Genomic DNA, 21,256 nt, shown 5'->3' with positions numbered 1-21,256 from the left:
CTCTGATTCCTCGGCAGAAACCATGCAGACAAGAAGGCAATGCAATGACTTGTATAAAACTCTGAAAGAAAAAAAATTGCCGATCAACAATGATTTATCTAGCAAAACTGTCCCTCAGATACAACAGCAAAATTAGGACATTTCCAGACAAATAGAAATTAAAGAATTTATAGAAACCAGATTAACTTTACAAAAAAAAACCCACCCAGAGAACCAACAAGTGTATACAACAACCTGAGGTAACATACATGGCAGCACCACCAAGAAATCAACCCAGAAATGTTGTTGTTGGGTGCCATCAAGTCGATTCTGACTCATAGCAACCCTGTACAGGGTTTCCAAGGAGCGGATGGTGGGTCTGAACTGCCAACCTTGTGGTTTGCAGTCCTTTGCTGATCCTACAGTGCCACACCAGGAGTCTAAAACAAACCTAAAGGACTGAAATAGGAAACCCGAGTTTTCAATTCTATGAAGAAAACTACAAAGAAAAAGAGGGGTCAGTGTAGTTACAGAATTGTAAATGAAGAGTGAGGAAGTCAAGTTGATTTAAAAATAGAGCAGACTATTTTAAACTTGGGAAGAAAATAATATATTACAGGGTAACTTCAAATAAGATTAATGAACCTTCTCATCAAAATAAAAGAGGAAAACAAATGGAATTAAAAGAGAATGAAAATTTCCACAAACGTTTGGAAGCCCCCTTGTATGAATGTATATAATGAGCCCTAATGATGTGTGGCTAATGGCACATTACTTGGCAGTTGCTAATAAAAAGGTGGGTGGTTTGAATTTACCAGTTGTTTTGAGGTGAGGAAGAAAGATGTGGCTGCTTGCTTCCATGAACATACAGTCTCAGATACCCTACAGGACAGCTCTACTCTGTCCTCTGGGGTTGCTGTGAGTTGGCATCAACTCGATGACAATGGTTTGGGGTTTTATGATTGTATATGTATTTACTGGGCAAACCCTATACAGTGTTGCTATGAGTTGTAACTGACTGAACACTTACCAACAACTTAATAACATGTTTGCATGTGTCGAATGGCCATTATAGCCAACCAGTTACTTCATCATCAAGACTGCAGTATCGTCGATTCTTTGATCAACTGTTTTCAATGATCTAAAAAATTATAAAGTCTTTTTTTTTTTTTTTACATTAAAAAATGTAAAAACTATCCTTAGCTCTTGGGCTATCCAAAAACAGCGGTAGATTTTGGCTGGGAAATTTGTTGTTGTTGTTGTTGTTTTTTTTAAAGAAAACCCAAGTTCATACCAATACCTTCAATTCAAATCCAGCACCCCAGGGTTCTTCCTCATCTTCTCCACTCTATACTGCTCTTGCTCTAAGAAAACTTGCTTTCCAAAAGCATCATTATGTTTTACTCAGTTGTTCTGCCTTACAGTTTACAGAAAACAGTTCAGAATTACTAGACTAATACTGCTGTTAACACTAAGTTCAAGACTGGTTTCTCTCTCTCTTTATATTTGGAAGCAATTCCAGTAAGCACTGCTTAGTCTGGTTATTCTGTTAAGAAGTCATTAGAATGGATTCTTTTTTACCCCTGTGCTTTATATTATTCTTTGTTTCTGTTTGTAGTCATTTGTAGGATATGTTGTTTCCTTTCACCTGTTTCTTCAGCAGTATTATCTACTGTACAGTTACTATATGCCAAACATTATATCAGATACCTTTTAGATTCTGCTGGTATTATTGATATTTTAAAAGTAAGATAAAAAGATTCTTAACAGTAGTTACTTCAGTTTAGAATCATCCTTGATTCCTTTCACTTTATAGTTCATCACCATACTGACCTCTCTTCTTGTATCTAACAATCTTTCAGTTGATTCATTTCAACTCCCCAAGTCAACTATTATCAACTAGCAACCTTTTTGAGATAAAAAACAAATTGTCCAAAAGTTAAAATTATATAAATAGGTACAGCCAAGTTTTGTCTCATTCCCACTCTGTCTGTTCTACCTCTTCTTCACCTATTCCTTAGAAGTAACCTTTTTTAATTATTAATTTCTAGTTTATTCTTTCCATGTGACATTTTGAATAAATAAGTAGGTGGTCTATTTGGTACAGTATTTTTTTCTACTAATTTGGCTTTTGATTTTCTCAATGGCATTTGACCCGTTTGTGTTTTTAAAATTTACCCGAACTTACCAGTATTTCGCTTTGTGAGAGTAGGAGTGGGGAGTCATGCTTAGAAAGGCCTTTCTTGCGTAGAGATTATATAAGTAGCTTACCTAATGGCGCTGTTGGATCAGCACTGAACTGTGAGCCAGGAGGTCAGCAGTTCAAGCCCACCAGCTGCTCCTCGAGAACCCTATACAGGGTCAGTATGAGTCAAATCTACTAGATGGCAATGGTTTTTTTTCTTTTTTTCTTTTGGTTGGGGGGAAGGTGGGGTCCTTTTCCCAGTATGAAATGTCCTATATTTCACTGAAATTTTACAAAGCACTTTTTTGTCTACTTCCATAAAGTTTTCCAATCTTGGAAACCCTAAGGAATAGTTCTGCTTTGTCCTGTATAGTGCTGCTTACTGTATGAGAATTGATTCAGCAGCAGTGGGAGGGTGCTGTTTCTGGACCTTGTGCTCTGTTTTATTAATGAAGCTGTCGAACCTGCCAGCATCACACCCTTGTACCTTTTTTTTTTTAAGTAATTATTTAATATATAATTGTTTGGTGGTCGTGTGCCATGGAGTTAGTTCCAACTCATAGTGACCCTTCATAGAATTTCTGAGGCTGTAAATCTTTATAGGACTGCTGGTAGTTTCGAACTGCTGACCTTGAGATTAATAGCCTGACTTGGAACCATTACGCAACCAGAGCTCTTTATCTAATTGTTTAATGCCCCCTTTATTACTCACCAACATGGCTTTTCCGTGTCTTCTTCATGTTTCTTTCTTTTAGAGCAATTTAACAAAGTTTTGTTTTAAAACAAAACAAAAAAAAATTGTACTGTGCCTCATTTACCTCCCTTTTCCCAATAAAAGAATTTCAGTTGGCATGTTGAATAGACAGCCATGCAGTATATTTTATTTGATGAAATTGGGAAAAATTTATATTTTTACAATACTGTTTTCTTTCACCTGTCTCTTTAGCAGTATTATCTACTATATAGTTACTGTATGTCAAGCACTATATCAAATACTTTTTAGATTTTGTTTGCATTACTGATATTTTAAAAGTAAGATAAAAAGATTCTTACCAGTAGTTACTTCAGTTTAGAATCACCCTTGATTCCTTTCACTTTATAATTCATCACCATACTGACCTCTCTTCTTGTATCTTACAATCTTTCAGTTGATTCATTTCAACTCCTCAAATCGACTATTATCAGTTAACAAATAAGGATTTTTCATCTACTTTTAGGAACAACATCCTTCATTTTTTTTTCATTTTATAATTGATCACTATGCTCAACATATTTTATTGTTTCTGATAATCTTCCAGTTGATCCTCTTAAACTCCCTAAGTAGACTTTCATCAATCTGCCTTTCATGGTTATTTCATCTGTTTCTCAGTTATTTCTCTAACTTGTCCTATTGCATTGGTTACCATTTCTAGAGCACTGTTCAGTAATATTGCAGGTGAGAAAGTCGTGTTTGGTTCTTTTCTCTTTGTTTTTAATTAGAAATGTATTTTAAAGCAGTTTCCTTCATATTATATTAATCACATGCTTATTCTGCTTTTAATTACTAAAAGTATGAGCTTCATTATTAGTTTTCATTATTAGGTTACCTGGCTGTGATATAGTATCCTTTTAAATATAACTTGGACTTGGCTTTACTATTATCTTTAAGAACACTCCCACATTTATAAGCCTTAGATACATCATTGGCACATGGTTTCCTTTTTTCTGCAGCTTCTGCTGATGTTTTTTGTCAAGTTCGTGTAAACAATGAGTTAAGCTCCCAGTTTTTTTCCTATGCTTTGAAAGCTTCTGTTTAATTATGGTAACAGAAAATAATTTCTAATAATTTCCTTATAAAATATTAAGATAGTCAACTACTTACTTCTTGGACAGTTTTTACCTATGTTGCTCTTCTTATACTTTTCCATTTCTTTTGTAGCTCGATATTTAAAAAAACCAAACTATCATGTATATACAAGTGGGGCTTCAAAAAGTCCTTTGAAAAATGAAATTAAAAGGTAATGGGATTTTTCCATGAGCCTTTGAAGCCCCCTCATATGTGTATGCTAATAAATTTGGATCTGAGTCATTATTATTAATGGCCATAATCTCTTTTAAGGAGCCCTGTGGTGGCGCTGTGGGCTTGGCATTGGGTTGCTAACCCCAAAGTTGGTGGTTCAAACCCACGGGTGAAAGCTGAGACTACTTATTCCTGTAACGATTTACAGTTTCTGACCTCCTATAGAGCAGTTCTGTTCTGTCCCTATAGAGTCAATAGGGGTCTTCATCGACTTAATGGCAATGAGCATGGGCTTGGTGTTTATATTCTTTGATCATTTGAATTCCTCTGTCGACTAATAAGCCTGGTGTGTGTGTGTGTGTTTGTGTATATATAGATATGTGTGTGTATTTGTATAGTTGTTGTTAAGTGCTTTTGAGTCGTTTCTGACTCATAGTGAGTGACCCTGTATAGGGTTTCCAAGCAAAATGTATATGTTTGCTGTTATTAAGTGCCGTCAAATCAGTTCTGACATAGTGACCCTGTATAGGTTTTCTGAAGCTGTGAATCTCTGTGGGCACAGAAAGCCTCATCTTTCTTCCATGGAGTGACCGGTGGGCTCAAACCACCAACCTTAGGGTTATCAGTCCAGTGCTTATCCTTACAGAACCACTGCACTCCCATTTTATGTGTGTGTGTGAACAAAAAGTCTTACCTTTCTCTGACAGAGCAACAGGTAGATTCGAACTGCAGACTTTGCTGTTAGCAGCTCAGCTTGTAATCCACTGTGTTGCCAGGGCTCTTTATATAGAGCTGTTGTTGTTAAGTGCTGTTGAGTTGTTTACGACTCATAGTGACGCTATACAGGTTTCTGTGGAGCAGCTGATGAGTTTGAACTGCTGACTTTGTGGGTCTCAGTCCAGTGTTTATCCTACAGTGCCACACCAGAAGCCTCACTCTCTCTCTCTCTATATATATATATATATGTATGTATGTACATATGTATGTATGTATATGTTGTTAAATGCTGTAGAGTTGGTCCCGTATAGGGTTTCCAAAGAGTGGCTAGTGAGTTTGAACTGGCTGACCTTGCTGTTCAGACTGACCTTGCAGTCTAGTGTTGAGAGTTTATCCGACAGTGCCACACCAGGACTCATACATATGTATGTTTACATATGTATATGTGTATGTGTGCATGCATGTAACATAGTATATGTATGTGAACATATCCATATGTTAGTGTCATGCAATCCATTTGGACTCAGGCACTCTGTATAGGGTTTCCAAGGAGTGGCTGCTGGGTTTGAACCTCTGACCTTGTGGTTTGCAGTCAAGTGCTTACCTTACAGCACCACAGCAGGACTTTCTCTCTCTCTTTGTTGTTAAGTGCCATCGAGTCAGTTCCAAGCGACCCTGTATGGGGTTTCTGAGGCGCAGCTGGTGAGCTTGAACTGCTGACCTTGCTGTTCAAACCAACTTTGCAGTCTAGTGCATTAACCCACAGCGCCGTGCCAGGACTTTCTCTTTAAACCCTATACAGGGTCACTATGAGTTGGAACCAACTCAACTGCACTTACAAGAACAACAACCATAATATATATACATACTGTGTGTGTGTGTGTATGTTTGCTTGTTTTCTCTTTACTCCTTGAATGAAGTCTTTCTGAGGTCTCCAGAGGTATTGTGATAGTGCGGTTGGCCTTTTCTTGTCTGCTGACCCCTTATTGGGTTGCTTGGGGTGTGAACAGTCTGCTGTTTCTTTCTGACAGGTGACCTTGCTGATCTCAGACAAGGGCACTTGCTTCAACTACAATTGTAGGATTGCTACTGTTAGTCAAATAGCCAGCTAAACGTTTGACGTTCTGTCTTTTTAAAGTAATGCCGCATGTCTTTGGTTTCATCTATAGTTGATTGTGATTTAATTCAAGTGGATCCTATTTTTTGTCATATTTCCAAATTCCTGAGAGCCTCTCCCTACCCATGCGTCATTCTTTAATGTAGCACTTCGAGTCACAAACAGATTTCCTCAGAGTTTGTAGAATGACTGGAGAAAATTCACACACTCTCGGAAAAGAAATCGCATGTGACTCACATTGCTCTGGTAGGAAAACCACACCATTATGAAGTTCTATCAGTGGGATATAAATATCCCAGTGTGTTTAGCGATAATTAGCCAGGAAAGCTGTGGGACTTGAAGTCTGATCATTTGAAGCGTGGTTGACGAAACTGTGGGTGAACAAAGACGTGGGCACACAATTACTGCTATAAAAATAGTTGTACACCTGTTATCTACAAGGGGGTAGAAACTCAGGGCACAGAATCCAGCTTCTTGTGAGGGTAAACTGACAAAAGGCTGCCTGGGAGTAGTGAATGTCCAGTTAGCATAGGAAATCCTGGGTGGGTTGATTTACCACTTGGTCAGGTTGTAGAATGGGTACAGGTATTAGGTGGGCGGCCGGGCTAGGCCGGGTCGAGTCACCATTAAGATTTTTGACAACCCTGAGTTTTTTGTCATTTGGGGACTAAACATCCCTCCCAACCCTACCTTGGTAGATTCACAGGAAGTAAAGCACAGCGTACTTGATAGTATCTGGTAGACTGTATACCTCTGAACTAGAATACTTAGGATGTGTTCTTTTCTTTTCAGCTTACGGTCACAATCAGAACTTTGTTGCAGAATCTGAAGGAAAAGATCGCCCTTTTGAAGGACTTATTGCTAAGAGCTGTGTCAACACATCAGATGTATCCATGTAAACATTTCCACCTCTTTTCTAGGGTGGGAGGAAAAGCAGTTATATTTCAAGAAGGAAAGGAATCTGGGCCACCCAGATTCTTTCCACCATTTGAGGAAGACCTGGTTTCCAAACTTTTGCCTGTAATCTTGATTTCTACTCTTAGTGTCTGTTACGTGTCTTACTGCGACCATGCTGGCAAGGCAAGACTTACTGAAGGAATTCATTTGTTTGGGTGTAACCTCTACAGGGCAGGAAACTAATGTTTTCTGTCAGTACTGTATTGGCGCAGTGCTGCGTTGCTCCCTGTCTAGACGGTCATGAAAATGGCTAGCTACTCTCCAACAGGAAAACTTCCTTTCTAACCCTGAGCTGTGATTTGGCTTCTGAAGTTTCCACAGTTTGAAATAGTACATTCTCTTCTTGGTGGAGCCAACGCTAGTAGAAACCATACTTTTTTTTTTTTTTTTAATATTGAAACCATACATTTTTGTTTTGTTTTCTGTGTACATAGGTTATTGGGATGTGACTTGTTTGCTCGAAGCGTAGACACTGTTCCAGGTGTGTGTTGTGCTTGTTTGAAGTAAATTGTGCTAATATTTCAATCTCCCACCACCAACATTGTCAAGTATTAACAACTTGTTTTAGAAATTCACAATTGAATCACTTTAGGAAAAAGTACATGTGACTTGTTACCTAAGTTAATCCTTTAAACCTGAGTCTATATTAGTTTGAAAACAGACTTCAATTGCTAGGCATCAGTGCTAAAGACCCAACATTTTGGTATCTTAGGAAATGGTTATTGCTTAGGGAAATACAAGAGTATAATACGTTTGTAGGTTAAAAAAAAATAAGAGATGTGTTTTTGTTTTTCCCTCCTTTATATCATCAGGGAAGTTGGTTTCAAATAGTTGCATGATTTTCCAGGTAGTCAGTTATTAATCAACCAGGTTTCAAATAAAAGCTTTATTTCAATAAACAATTGGGTCTGTAAACCTTCACCCAATTCACAGTAAAAATGGAAAAATAATGAAAATAAAATAAATAATTGGTGTCTTCTTTTTTAACACAATTAGATATTCTGATACATTTAGTTTGTTGATTTTACCTCCATCTCAGTATCATTTGTTACTGCACAGTCTGTTAGATAGAGGTTTTATCTACTTAGATCCCAAATTGATAAGTCTTAAGATGTAGCCCCCACATCGTTTCAGATGGGCAGGAGTGTTTTCTCCATGCACAGAACTAAGTGTGGAAAGTCAGCCCATGGGATTGAGGTGTACAGTTTTACCTAAAACACATGTTCTAGAAAAGTGCCTAAATGTTTCATAGTATAATATTAATAACTGTGTATTTGCTAGCTTCCATTAAGGTAGCAGATTAATCATTCATTTAATAAATTTATGTGATAAACGGATCAGACAAATACAAGGGTAAGTCAAAAAGTATTGCTACTGGGCTTCCAGTTCACACATGCACCGGTTTATCTCAAACAAAATGAGTTTAAGCATGTCTCTGCCATCAGCAGACGGCTGCAGACAAGTTCTCTCAGTAATGCACTTGTCTGGGTCTCATTAGGTGCCTTCAAAAAAAAATACAGTTAAAACAGTGGCTTTGGAGACACTCTGCTAGGCCAGTTAAATTCAAGGCAGAGAAGTTCACTTAGGTTATGAAGACTGTTTGGGGGATCCCAAAGAGAATAGATTTTCTCAAAGGACACTGGATAATCACAGGGCTTTAATTATGAAGAAGTTGTAAGAAAATTGAAAAGTGCACTGATGAGAATAAAAAAACAAAACAAACCAGGCAAGTTGCTCCGTGGAGTTTTTTTCCCCATCATGACAAAGCACCTGCTCATTCTTTGAAGGTAGCTTGGGCTGTGCTGTGAGAATTTTATTGGGCAGTCTTCCCTCATCCACCCTATAACCTTGATCTTTCCCCTTCAGGCTTCTTTTTGTTTTCCAAACTTAAAGAACATTTAAAAATAACCTAATTTGAGTAACTTGTTAAGTGCTGCCAAGTCAGTTTCAATTCATAATGACCCTGTGTAGGGTTTCCATGGAGTGGCTGGTGGGTTTGAACCACCGATCTTAGTGTAAGCAGTCTAATTTGAGTCCCTTAAGGATACCAGAACAACAATTTTGACATGGCATATATAGGAGAGTGCAGAATACTTTGGCGAAGGATTTGTTCTTGTTAAGTGCCATGGAGTCGGTTCCAACTCATAGTGACCCTGTGTGGGGTTTCCAAGAGCGGCTGGTGAGTTTGAACCGTTGTCCTGTGGTTCAAATCAACCTTGCAGTCCAGCGAATTATCCTACAGCGCCACAGCAGGCCAAGGGTTAGAGAGATGGAAACACCACTTAGAAGCAGGATAGTGTATAGAAACAGTAGCTTCACATTTTGGTATTTTTTTGTTTCATAAAGGCGTCTATGCTTCTCTAGTGACCCTTTTTGACTTACTCTCATATATATAAATTAAGTTTACTTTTTTCTGTTAATAATCTCTTGTGAGGTGCTGTCCAGTCAATTCCCCTACTCATAGTGACCCTATATAAGGTTTCCAAGGAGCAGAGGTGGTATGCTCATAGACAGTCTGAAGTATACACCACAGTAGTAACTCACTTTATTTTTTTAAGTACTTACCATCTAGATATCTTGAAATTTCATATATTTTGGTTTTATGGGGATCTTACAGCTTCTCCCCAAATTGGCCGAATTATGTAGTAACTATTGAAAACACTGGAGTCCAGGTGTGGCGCGGTGGGCTAATGCATCAGATTGCAAACTCATTTGAACTGCAAGGTCGGTGGTTGAAGCTCACCAGCTGCACCTTGGAAACACTATACAGGGTCGTTATGGGTCAGAATCGACTCAAGGGCACTTAATAACAACAATTACAAACACTGAACCGGAGTTATAAAAAACATTCAGAAAATTTTTAGGGACTCTGATGTGAATACTTCACAATTTCCTAGGAGAGATTAAAAACGCAATTGGAACATACCATTTTTAATTTAAAATCCTGTTTATTTTTTGTTTGTGACTAAATAATAGTCTTTTTCTGCTCTTAACTGCAGCCAGTGCTAGAAGATGGAGCTCATTTCATCCACCACACGGGGGCGCTCATAAACCTGAATTGTCAGACCATTTTTCATTTGCAAGAGTAATCAGGAGGAGGGAGGCAGATAGCTTCTATATCATGAAGGCCTCTTTTTAAGTTCCTTTTATTCCTCCATCTTGCCTTCTTCTTCCCAAATACTTTAACTAATTCTACGGGAGTTATTATTCCTGATATATCAGATAGCTGCTTGTCGATCCTCCTAATGACCTGTCCTAGTGGTATTATTTTGTCTGGGTGGTTCTTTCGTTTCTTTACCAAAGAGGCAGTGAGTCTGAGAGCAGCTCTGCACTTAAGTCACCGATAGAGTGTGTCTAGCTAGCACTCCAGCAAGGGAGTTCTCTGCATTGCTGTGAGGAATATTTGGGAGTCTAAGTAATTCATCCAGGACCTCACAGCTGGGAAATGAGAGTCAGGATTCAAACACTGGTCTATCTGATCTCAAGGCCAGTGGTTGTTTTTTTTTTTCCAAGTTTTAATTGTGAATTGCATGAAAGTCTGCAGGGCAGATGATCAGTTCTACACCCCATAAATCATATTTTGTTTCATTGCAATGGCTACAATCCCCTCTTAAGTACCATCAGTCAACAGTACTTACCTCTCTCCACACTCCCCCCCTTTTTTTATGTACACATACAAAACAGAAAATACGTATTTGTTTAAGTGCCCAAAGGACACTTTTTTCAAGCCAGCCTCCTGCCCGCAGGCACACAGCCTCTCTCAGTCCATAGGCCTAGAGTCCTCAGCTGCTCTGTGTCTCCAGGCCACCACCTCTGCCCCTGTCTCTGCTGTCACCGCTTTCCTGAATAGGATCCCATGCCCCACTCATGCTCTTCCTTTCTTATGGTCCTAGCATCATGTGTTCCTGATCAAAGCCAGTTTTTTAAGAGATGAATTCTACTTAAGTAGAAATAATGCAGCCACCTGTCATCTGGCACAGCCTCAACTAGAAATCCTTATTAATTGGCAGGTCACTGTAATGCCCAAACAAATCCTGTTTATAATGCAAAGCCTCAAGAAGTGTCCTGACAATGTTCACTGTTTCAAACAGGACTTACTAGGTCTACTTTTGTTGTTGTTGTTGTTGTTATGTGCCGTGGAGTTGGTTCTGTCTCAAAGTGACCCTGTACAAGGTTTCCGAGGCTGTAAATCTTTATGGGAGCAGAAAGCCTCATCTTTCTCCCACGAAACAGCTGGTAGTTTCCAATTGCTGACCGTGAGATTAGCAGTCCAATTCGTAACCAAGGTCTACTTTATGGATGCTCTAATTCTTAGAAAAATCTTTGTCCATAATAATCAATCATGTTGTTGTTAAGTGCCTTATAGTCAGTTCCAACTCATAGTGACCCTGCATAGGGTTTCCAAGCAGCGGCTAGTCAGTTTGAACAGCCAACCTTGAGGCCGAGTGCTTATCCTACTGCACGACACATATTTAAAATCCTCTTTTGAGGGCTAAATAATGTGAGTGACATTTTCAATGTGCATATTTGAATAGCACATTCCCTTGCCATGCCAAGTAGCTGAGCACTTAGGACACTTAATAAACTTAAGCTTTTCTGCATCCTTGGGGGTTTTCCAAAGAACACTAGGAGTTGCCAGAAAGATAAGGCCTATGAAAATGCCTTCTACACAATTAAATTCATGGCGTTCAGGCAAAAATGTTTTTGCTCTTTCCTGAAAATGTCTTTTTTCACTGGCAAGAATCAATGTGAAATTAAAATGAAAGTTCTATCCAGGCCGACCGTATTTTGTTCTGCCTCGTTTTAATGCATTTCACAGATGCTGCATTGTTGTTGTTATAAAAGGTTGCTGGTAACCCTGCATCGAACAAGTCTGTCAGTACCAGTTTCCAACTGCTTGTGTTCGCTTTGTGTTTCTGCGTCACATTTTGGTAACTTTCGCAATATTTCAGATTTCATAATGCGACTGACTTATTAGACCCAAAAGCGTGTAAACATGACTTTTCTATGCACTGGGAAAACTCAGAAACACGCGTGAGTCACATGACTGTGATGGTTGCTTTAGTGCCGAGGTCTGGAACAGAACCTGTAATATCACCGAGGTATGCCTGTACTTTTGAATGAGTTAACTTGCTATTTTGAAACCAAAGTCCTGTAGCCAGAGAGTTAAACACTGCTGGAAAAAGTGTTAACTTTTGTCCCCGTTGTGTCTTTGAGATGTAATTACAATGGCCTTGGCAGTTTCAGAAAGTTCCCTGCAGGAGGCTGCAGATGAAATGTCAGGTAGGATGAAAACTATTCTTAGAATTGGCTTTAAGCGAAGCTTGTCTCTTTGTTGGATTTGGAGAGGCTCTTTTACTGCTCTAAAGGGAACGAAAAATCTCTTTACAAAGGAGGCTCAGTAACAAAAGTGATTTTGGTGTTTTGGGGGGGGGGATGCTTGTAGAAATCATTGAAAAATAGAACTAACTTTTCTTCACTTGATATTTTAGGGCAAAAAGATAGCCAGCTAAGAAGCCAGATAAAGTAACTGGATAGATTGCTGTTAAGTGCCGTTGAGTTGGTTCTAACTCATAGTGACCCTGGATAGGATTTCTGAGAAATGGCTGGTGAGCTTGAATCGCTGACCTTGCAGTTTAAACCGACTTTGCTGTCCAGCGCATTAACCCATAGCACCACACCAGGACTCCAGATAGAGAGATAGGCAGACAGAATAATCTAGGTGTAGAGTTGTTGTTGTTGTTAAGTGCCTTCGAGTCGGTTCCGACCCATAGCGACCCTGTACAGGGTTTCCGAGGGTGTAAATCCTTACGGGAGTAGAAAGCCTCATCTTTCTCCCGCGGAGCGGCTGGTAGTTTCGAACTGCTGACCTTAAGGTTCGCAGCCCGATTCGTAACAACTACGCTACCAGAGCTCCGGAGTAGAGAGAGGCTGAGTAAATCGATTTTAGAGATACCCCAGGGCTCCTGAGAAGTGGGGTAGCTATCAACCAGTGTCCCTGCCTGTGACAGTGTTCACTGGTCAAACTCAAACCCAAACCCATTGCCACTGAGTCGATTCTGACTCATAGTTGTTGTTGTTAAGTGCCTTCGAGTCGGTTCCGACCCATAGCGACCCTGTACAGGGTTTCCGAGGGTGTAAATCCTTACGGGAGTAGAAAGCCTCATCTTTCTCCCGCAGAGCAGCTGGTAGTTTCCAACCACTGACCTTAAAGGTTCGCAGCCCGATTCGTAACCACTACGCTACCAGAGCTCCTTAGTGCGACCCTTAAAAAAAAACAGGGTAGGACTGCCTGCTAGCGTTTCCAAGGCTGTCAATCATTATGGAAGTCGACTTTCCCCCATGAAGCTGCTGGTGGGTTCAAGCTGCCATCTTTTTGCCTCTCAGCCGAGCGCTTAACCAGTGTGTCACCAGGGATTCATGGTGCCTGGAAAAATGAGAAAAATAAGGAAAGGTAGTATTTGTGGCAGTATAAATTTTCTGATTGATATGCTGTTATACAGTCAGCTCTGGTAGCTTAGTGGTTATGAGTTGGGCTGCTAACCTCAAGGTCAGCACTTCGAAACTACCAGCAGTTCTGCAGGAGAAAGATGAGGCTTTCTGCTCCTGTAAAGATTTACAGCCTCAGACACCCTATGCAAGGTTGCTATGAATCAGAATTGACTCCACGGCACACCACCACCACCACCAAGTTTTGTAGACTGCAAAACATTTCATTGTTTGGCTCTAATTCTTTATTGATTGTCAGTTAGGATGGGTCCCACTTTGGTTTATTTCAGCTTTTGGTGTGTTGAACAAATTTGTGTCCTAAGTCTTTGTAGAGACATGAATATAGGAAGGAGCTTCAAAAAGTTCGTGAAGAAATGGAGTTGAAAGATAATGGAATTTTCCCATGAACTTTTTGAAGTCTGATTATATTTGTTGGAGAAAGTCCTGCTGAAAGAAGGTTCCTCTTCAGTGTTGATATTTAGAAGATAATCTGACAATTGGTTGAACCTATTTACATTCCCATGAAGAATGTATGAGAGTGCCCGGTTCCTCATCTTGTTCCAGAAGCGTCTTGTCATACGTCTTAATCGGAAAGGTAGAAAATAGTATCTCATTACAGTTTGCATTCCTTTTATTGGTGTGAAAGTGAGTCTTTTCATTTGATTAGAATTATTAGTGGGTTTTTTTTTTCCCTTCCTCTGATTTACGTTGTTTTTTTTTTTTTATTTGCCACTATTAGTCATTGGTAGTTTTATTGTACAAATATTTGAAACTTTTATAAAGCCAGGTTTGTGTTTTCCTTCATGACCTGTAGGTTTACAGTCTTGCCTAGAAAGGTGTTTCCTACAAGATTTAAGAAGAATTCCCCTGTCTTCTAGTGATACTTTTGCAGTCTTTTTAAAAAATGTTTAAACCCCTGAGCCATTTTGAATTGGTGCTTATTTTAATATTGGATGTATTTGCTTGACTGGTCAGATACTGAAATCTCAACTGCTGTGGTAGTTAGGTGCCATCGACTCCTAGTGACCTTATGTACAATAGAACGAAACACCTTTCGGGTCTGTGCCATCTGCAGAGTTGTTGTGTTTGAGTCCGCCTCTGTGAGGGTCTTCCTCATTTTTTGCTGACCCTCTGCTTTACCAAGCATGATGTCCTTCTTTTTGACAACATGTGTCCAAAGCACACGACACAAACTCTTGCCATTGTCACTTCCAATGAACTTTCCAGCCGTATTTCTTCCAAAACACAATTTAGTATTTCCATTTTGTCTTATATAATTCATGTTATATCTTCTGCCAATTTTTTATTTTTATTTTTAAGGAGTTTCTTTGAGATGTCAGTAGAGCTTTATTGAGAATTTACCACAAATTTGAAACACATCAATATATACACTTGACACTGTACTCATCCAAAGGTTCATATTTTGCCCTCTTGTCCTTGGCACTAGAATAAGCACTCAATCACAAGGTCAGTTGGAACCTCCAGGCCGATAATTCAAACTCACCAGCCACTCCTTGGAAACCCTATATAGGACTGGTATGTGTTGGAACTGACTCAATGGCACTTAACAACAACATTAACGCAAAGGAAGCATGTAAGCTCAGTGTTTCTTAATTACAATTGCTGCTTCCAAGTTTCCAGGATGATATACTTGGTGACTGAAAATTGATGGTCCCAATGTGACTCAGGAAGACATTCTGGAATGCTAAGAGAATCCTTTTATATTTTTTAATCCGAAGTCAGTAGTATTGCTCTGCTACACTGCCTTGGGAGATGTTTTCATTTTTCATGTTACTGTCTGGTACAGGGGGAGAGTGTTGACCTCATAAGATAAACACTAGACTGCAAACACAGGTTCAGCGGGTCGAGCTTACCAGTCACTCTGCTGGAGAAAGATGAGGCTCTCTGCTCTTGCAGACGAAACCCTACACAGGGTCGCTAAGAGTCAGAACCAACTCAATGGGAATTAACAACAACAATCGGTTATAGGGACTCTTTTTAACCTGGATGCACTTCCTTCTGAACTAGCTAGTTTCCTTTCTTTCTTTCTTTTTTTTTTTGATTGTTGCTTTTTAAATAAAAATTACCAGTGAGAATTGTAGATTCAAGGTTTTCCCTTCGAGAAAATTATTGATGCTATTATTTGAGCTTACCAATTTCTCAGAAACTTTTTGGGCTTAAATGTAACATCTTCTAATCTGTTTTCAAACGAAAATTATCCATAAATCTGAAGTCTCTCTCTCATTCATGACTTGCAACTAACTATTAGAACTAGGAAAAATGGGCAAGGTTACTTAGAATCCTCGGTGTTTTAACTTTAATATATAAAAGGCAATAAAAGAGTAAAAACCAGATAAAACCCGAGGAGTTGAAGTGATTTATTTTTACTCCCATTTTTAAATGTCTGGATCCGATGTGTCCATTCAGAAGTGGTCATTGGCTTTCTCTACTTGTTCTCTTCATGTGCAAAGTTGTCTACTTCAATATTTTCTTTATTTTGATTTTAAACACACACACACACAGGATTTAGTTTAGATGAACTTGCACAGCTTGCTTCAAGAAACCTAATATATAAAACTTTAGATTTAGTCGTAACTTATTTTTCTAAAGGATCTTTTTTTTTTTTTTAATGATTACTCATCAGTGTAATTGTTAAAAATAGATTGTGCTGGCAAAAGTGTTAGAGATGATTTGGCATTATATATAAGGAAACGGCAATCCAAAAAGGTAAAGTAACCTGTCTAAGACTTATAAAGATAATAGGTTTTAAACTCTGGCCTTTGGACCCCCTAGTCTGGTATATTTATAGTTGTTATATAGGAAACTTGTATATTGTTTCCAAGGAGTGACTGGTGGGTTTGAACCATGAACCTTGAGGCTAATAGTCCAGTGCTTGTCCTACAGCCCACACCAGGACTCCGGTATACTTATTAGAATAACAAAATATGATTTTTAAAGCAATTTTCTTTAGAGTTCAAGATTATAGAAAATATTTAGATAGTTACCTAATTAATGGTTGCCATTTTTAGAGCAAATCTGATGCATAAAATGAATTTCAGGAATGTTAATATGAAAGAAAGGGCATTTTGGAAAGCCATCTCTCCTTCCCCATGGTACACCCTGTTACACAAAACTCCAGCAAGAACTCTGAGCACTGACGTAATTCAAAATTGAAGGCATCACGGAACCATATTGCCTTGTTGACTGGAATTACCATTTACATTTTGGTCACTGTGTGGAAGAGAGTGTTTATCTAGTGTATTTCTCAATGGAATAAGTTGTGTCATGGGTCTATGCCGTATTGGTAAGTTCTTTGCGATGGTACTGTCAAGGTCTTATGCTTGAAGGGTCAGTGAAGTTGAAAGTTCAGAGTGGGAAAAGGATCTGGAAGAATGGTTCAGATGATAATTATCAGGATATTGTTGATTAGAGTCTGTAAAAGTCACCACTGACTCAGAGGGTTAACTGAATTCATCCATCACTGGACCTTAACAAAATATCCACAGAACCCAGCTTGAAGGGGACCGAAGACAGAACCTACTGGATGATCTTGTAACTCGAGAGCGACTACTTCTGGCATCCTTTAAGAATGAGGGTTCAGAACCAGATCTAATCAGGTATGATGTTTTCACTTTCAGGGATTACTTGATGGGTGACCGTCTCATTGCAGAGACGACAGCTTCATTTCTGTAACTTGTAAAGTGGATTCTGTTCATTGATCGTCTTCGGCTGTCATTTTTATTCAGTTTTATTGTCATTAATTTTCAAGCTCTAGTAAATTTAAGTATTTTCAGCTGGATCCCATTTTGGATGGGTCACCATCAGGTAGACTACACGACAAAGTCAGGAAATTTCATTTGGTTCAGCTTTCTGCTCTGTTAGCTGAGTTTTAAAGTCTGGAAATCACTTAAACTGTGCAGAAAAACGAGTTGTTTTTTGTTTTGAGTTTTTAAAAATTTCTTTATTGGCACGTTGAAAAAATTGTCTGTCAAATAGAGTGTAGTCCAGGGTTCCTGGAGGTTGAGTTGTGTGGCAGTTGAGTTCTTGTCACCATTCTTTGCCAGGGAGGGATCCACGTTGCACAGTTGACAGCAGCTCTGAGCTCAGCTCAGTTGGAAGACCCAGAGAAGTGGCCCAGCTTTCCAAGGCTGAGGTTAATGAACCATACATTGTTATATCTTTAGAATTGGCCTCTCCCCGCTTTCCAGAAACTCCCTTAACTTCATTAGGGGAGCCATAACAGAAGGAAATGAGCTTCAGATAGAAACTGGCTTCTCGCCCTCTTCCCCTCCAGGGATGGCTTTCATTTGTGGAGCAACAGCTTGTTTTTGTCTCATTCCTAGTTAAGAATAATGTGACTTCCCAAGGGGGAATCGTCTTTTCACCTTGCCCACACATTACTGGATTCCAACACAAACCAATTAGGTCTGTGTAAAGCGGGGGACCCCAAATGAGTCTAATAGGCAACCAGGATTGTGAACCACTCCCCTAGGGCAAGCTAAAGAGGATGAAACTTGGTTTTCTTTTTGGTTCCAGCCTTGTCAGGAGTGGGTAATCCAATAATCCGGGAAGCTCAATGAAATTTTAAGTCGTTTTTGTGGGAGTCAGTGAGAGAGGATTAGCTTACTGTTACTGTTTTGCTTTCTGTGCCAGACACTGTGCTTCGCTCTCGATGTGCATTTGTTTGGGAAATCTTTTACAGTAGCCTTTTCAGGTAGGTGCTACTTGTTTGTTGCTGCTTAGTGCCATCGAGTTGGTTCCGACCTATAGCAACCCTGTATAGGGTGTCCGAGGAGCAGCTGGTGAGCTTGAACTGCCAACCTTTTAGTTCACACAGCTTTGCAGTCTGGCTCATTAACCCACAGCGCCACACCAGGAGTCCAGATGCTACTAACAGCCCTGTTTTATAGAGGAGAATCTGACGTCCAGAGAGACCAAACAACTTGCAGAAGATGGCCAAACTACTAAGTTTGACCTTGAGTTCATGTAGATCTCTGAGCCTCCGGATCTGAACTCTTCACCACTGTACTGTAAAAAGAGCTGGACTAGGGGTTACTATCAAGGAGCTCTGGTAGCGTAGTGGTTACGAATCGGGCTGTGATCCTTAAGGTCAGCGGTTCGAAACTACCAGCTGCTCCGCGGGAGAAAGATCAGACTTTCTACTCCCGTAAAGATTTACACCCTCGGAAATCCTGTACAGGGTCGCTATGGGTCGGAACCGACTTGACGGCACTTAACAACAACAACAACAGGGGTTACTATCATTTCATCTTCTGGACTTCAATGTCATGGGCCTTAAAATGGGAACACATACCTATTTTTCATTGCTGTTAACAGTAAATCAGCTGGTAGGTAGGTGAAGGGCTTTGTAAAGGCTACATCTTTTATAAATATGAATGCATTTGTTGCTGGGTCATTTCTGACACACGGTACCCTGTGCATGTCGGAATAAGACTGTGCTCCATGCAGTTTCAAGGGCTCATTTTTTTTCTTTTTAATTTAATTAATTTATTTTTTTTGTTGTGAATTATATGATAGTTTACATGGGAGAACTTTAGTTTTACATTCATTCCATTGTTTGTCATCTCACTGCCATGGTTCCAATCCCCTCCATGCATCATCAACCACCCAAAGGGTATATCCCAGAAACCCGCCCCCTATACTTCCCCCTCATACCCCCAGTTTTCGGCCCACAGTCCCTTTCCCTCTCTGGGTCCAAAGTCCCCAGTCGCTTCATCACTCCATGTCATCATCTCTGTCTCTATCTCAGGCATCTCTGTTTCTCTGGGTAGGGTCCCACTCTCGGCTCTTCGTTGATGGTCCCAGAGGCCTCTGCTCCTATCCTGGAGAATTAATCACTCCCTTCTCAAAGGCTCATTTTTAAAAAGAAGTTTTTATTGTGGATTGAGTGGTAGTTTACATGGGAGAACATCGATTTTACACTCATCCTATCTTATTTCATTTCATTGCAGTGGTTTACAATCCCCTCCATGCATCATCATCGAACGGTATTTCCCTCTGGTGTTTTTGTTTTTTTTTTAAATGCACACAGAAACACTCAGGAATATAATCATTTAAACAACCAAAGGGCACATTCTGCAAGCCTGCCTCCTGGCCACCAGCTCTCAGCCTTTCTTTTTTCATGAGTCTAGAGCCCTCAGCTGAACTTTCTCTCCATGTCCTTATCTCTGGTGTCCCTGCTTCTCTGGATAGGGTCCCATATTCCACTCATGCTCTTCTCCCTTGATGGTCCTAGGGTTCTCTGTTCCTGAACTGTAAGCTTAACTACTCCCTTCTGTTATAAAGCTTCTACCTTTATAGTTGTGACAGTCAAATTAGTCATGATAACAATTGGTAGTGGTGGTGGTTATGTGCTGTGGAGTTGGACTCATAGTGACCCTATACAGGGTTTCTGAGGCTGTAAATCTGTATGGGAGCAGAAAGCCTCATCTTTCTCCCACGGGACAGCTGGTACCTTTGAACTGCTGACCTTGCGGTTCTCAGCCTGATTTGTAACCAGTACGCTACCAGAGCTCCTACTCACTGTTAACTCATAAGAATCTTATCCCCATCCCCTTTCACAGACCCATCTAGACAAGATGAAAACTATTCATTGAGGGTTTTACCTTCCCCTGCACACTTTATTATTATTATTACTATTTATTGTGAATTATGTGATAGTTTACATGGGAAAACATTAGCTTTACATTCATCCTATCGTATATCGTTTCATTGCCATGGTTACAATCCCCTCCATGTATCATCAACCAACCAAAGGGTATACCCTGCAAACCTGTCCCCTGGTCATCAGCACACAGCCCCTCTCCCTCTCTGGGTCTAGAGTCCCCAGCTGTTGCATCTCTCCACATCATCATCTCTGCCTCCATCTTTGGTGTCACTGCTTCTCTGAGTAGGATCTCACACTCCGCTCTTCTCCCTTGATGGTTCCAGGGACCTCGGTTCCTGGACTGCATAGTCAATCACTCCCCTTCTTTTGCTACAAAACATCTACCTTTACATTTCCAACCCTCACAGTCAGTCCTTATAACAATTATTCACCATTGTACCACAAGGGACCTATCCCCATCTCCTTTCATTAGCCCCACCCAGACAGATTGGATACTACTCAGTGGAGATTCTACCTTCCTCCACGCCCTCTGGATCTAGGCTCCCTCTTGAAAGCTTATAAGCCAGTCACTTCTTGCCTTTGTAACCACCTCCTTTTTGGGTAGCCAATGTCCAAGTTGCCTATCCCTGTCTACGCTGTGTATGGAGGGGGTGGGAATGATCCCCGCTGTAAAGATTTGTTCCCTCTTTTGGGCTACTGTATCCATAGGTGTAGGTCAATATCAATCAATTTGATACATCAAATTATATCAGATTACTCCTTTTTCCCCCTCTTCTTTCTTCTAGTTGAGCTCTGATCATCCAGTCATTGAAGCCAGGTTGAGTGGATATTATCTGCAAGTGTGGATGTTCTTATGCATATGCCCTCTCTTCTTATCAACTGGACACTTCACTCTCCACTCTAGTCCTCTGTGGCTATGTCACTGACACTAGGCCCAAGAGTCCCCAGGTCTTGCCACACTGATGGCCAACCAGGTCTCCACCTGGGTTCACAGGAGTTTATTGAACGTTGTAGGGCTTAGCTCACCACTTCATTGCTGTTTTTCCCTCACTTCCCCTTATCCGTGATAAACATGGTCACCAATCCGAGTGCATGTCTGCTTGTTTATTCCCATTGAGTCTTAGTCTTGGAATGGGGTTTGCCCTGAAGGGGACCCGACCACTTGCCTTGATGTCTCCTGGGCAA

The 21,256-nt window shown here is 40.1% G+C and overlaps 1 protein-coding gene across 1 annotated transcript in view; it reads left to right on the top strand.

The window, feature by feature from the left end:
• The window catches only part of STX8 (syntaxin 8), a 246,211-nt gene that overhangs the window by 13,758 nt on the left and 211,197 nt on the right, over positions 1–21,256 (top strand). The window contains exons 3-4 of the mRNA XM_006863506.1: positions 6,790–6,884; positions 16,950–17,060. Of these exons, the coding sequence (XP_006863568.1) occupies positions 6,790–6,884; positions 16,950–17,060 (206 nt within the window). The remainder of the gene's footprint in view (positions 1–6,789; positions 6,885–16,949; positions 17,061–21,256) is intronic.

The sequence above is a fragment of the Chrysochloris asiatica genome, unplaced genomic scaffold, assembly GCF_000296735.1.
Source record: "Chrysochloris asiatica unplaced genomic scaffold, ChrAsi1.0 scaffold00054, whole genome shotgun sequence".
In the NCBI taxonomy this organism is placed as follows: domain Eukaryota; kingdom Metazoa; phylum Chordata; class Mammalia; order Afrosoricida; family Chrysochloridae; genus Chrysochloris; species Chrysochloris asiatica.
This window is presented reverse-complemented; position numbering and strand designations above follow the sequence as displayed.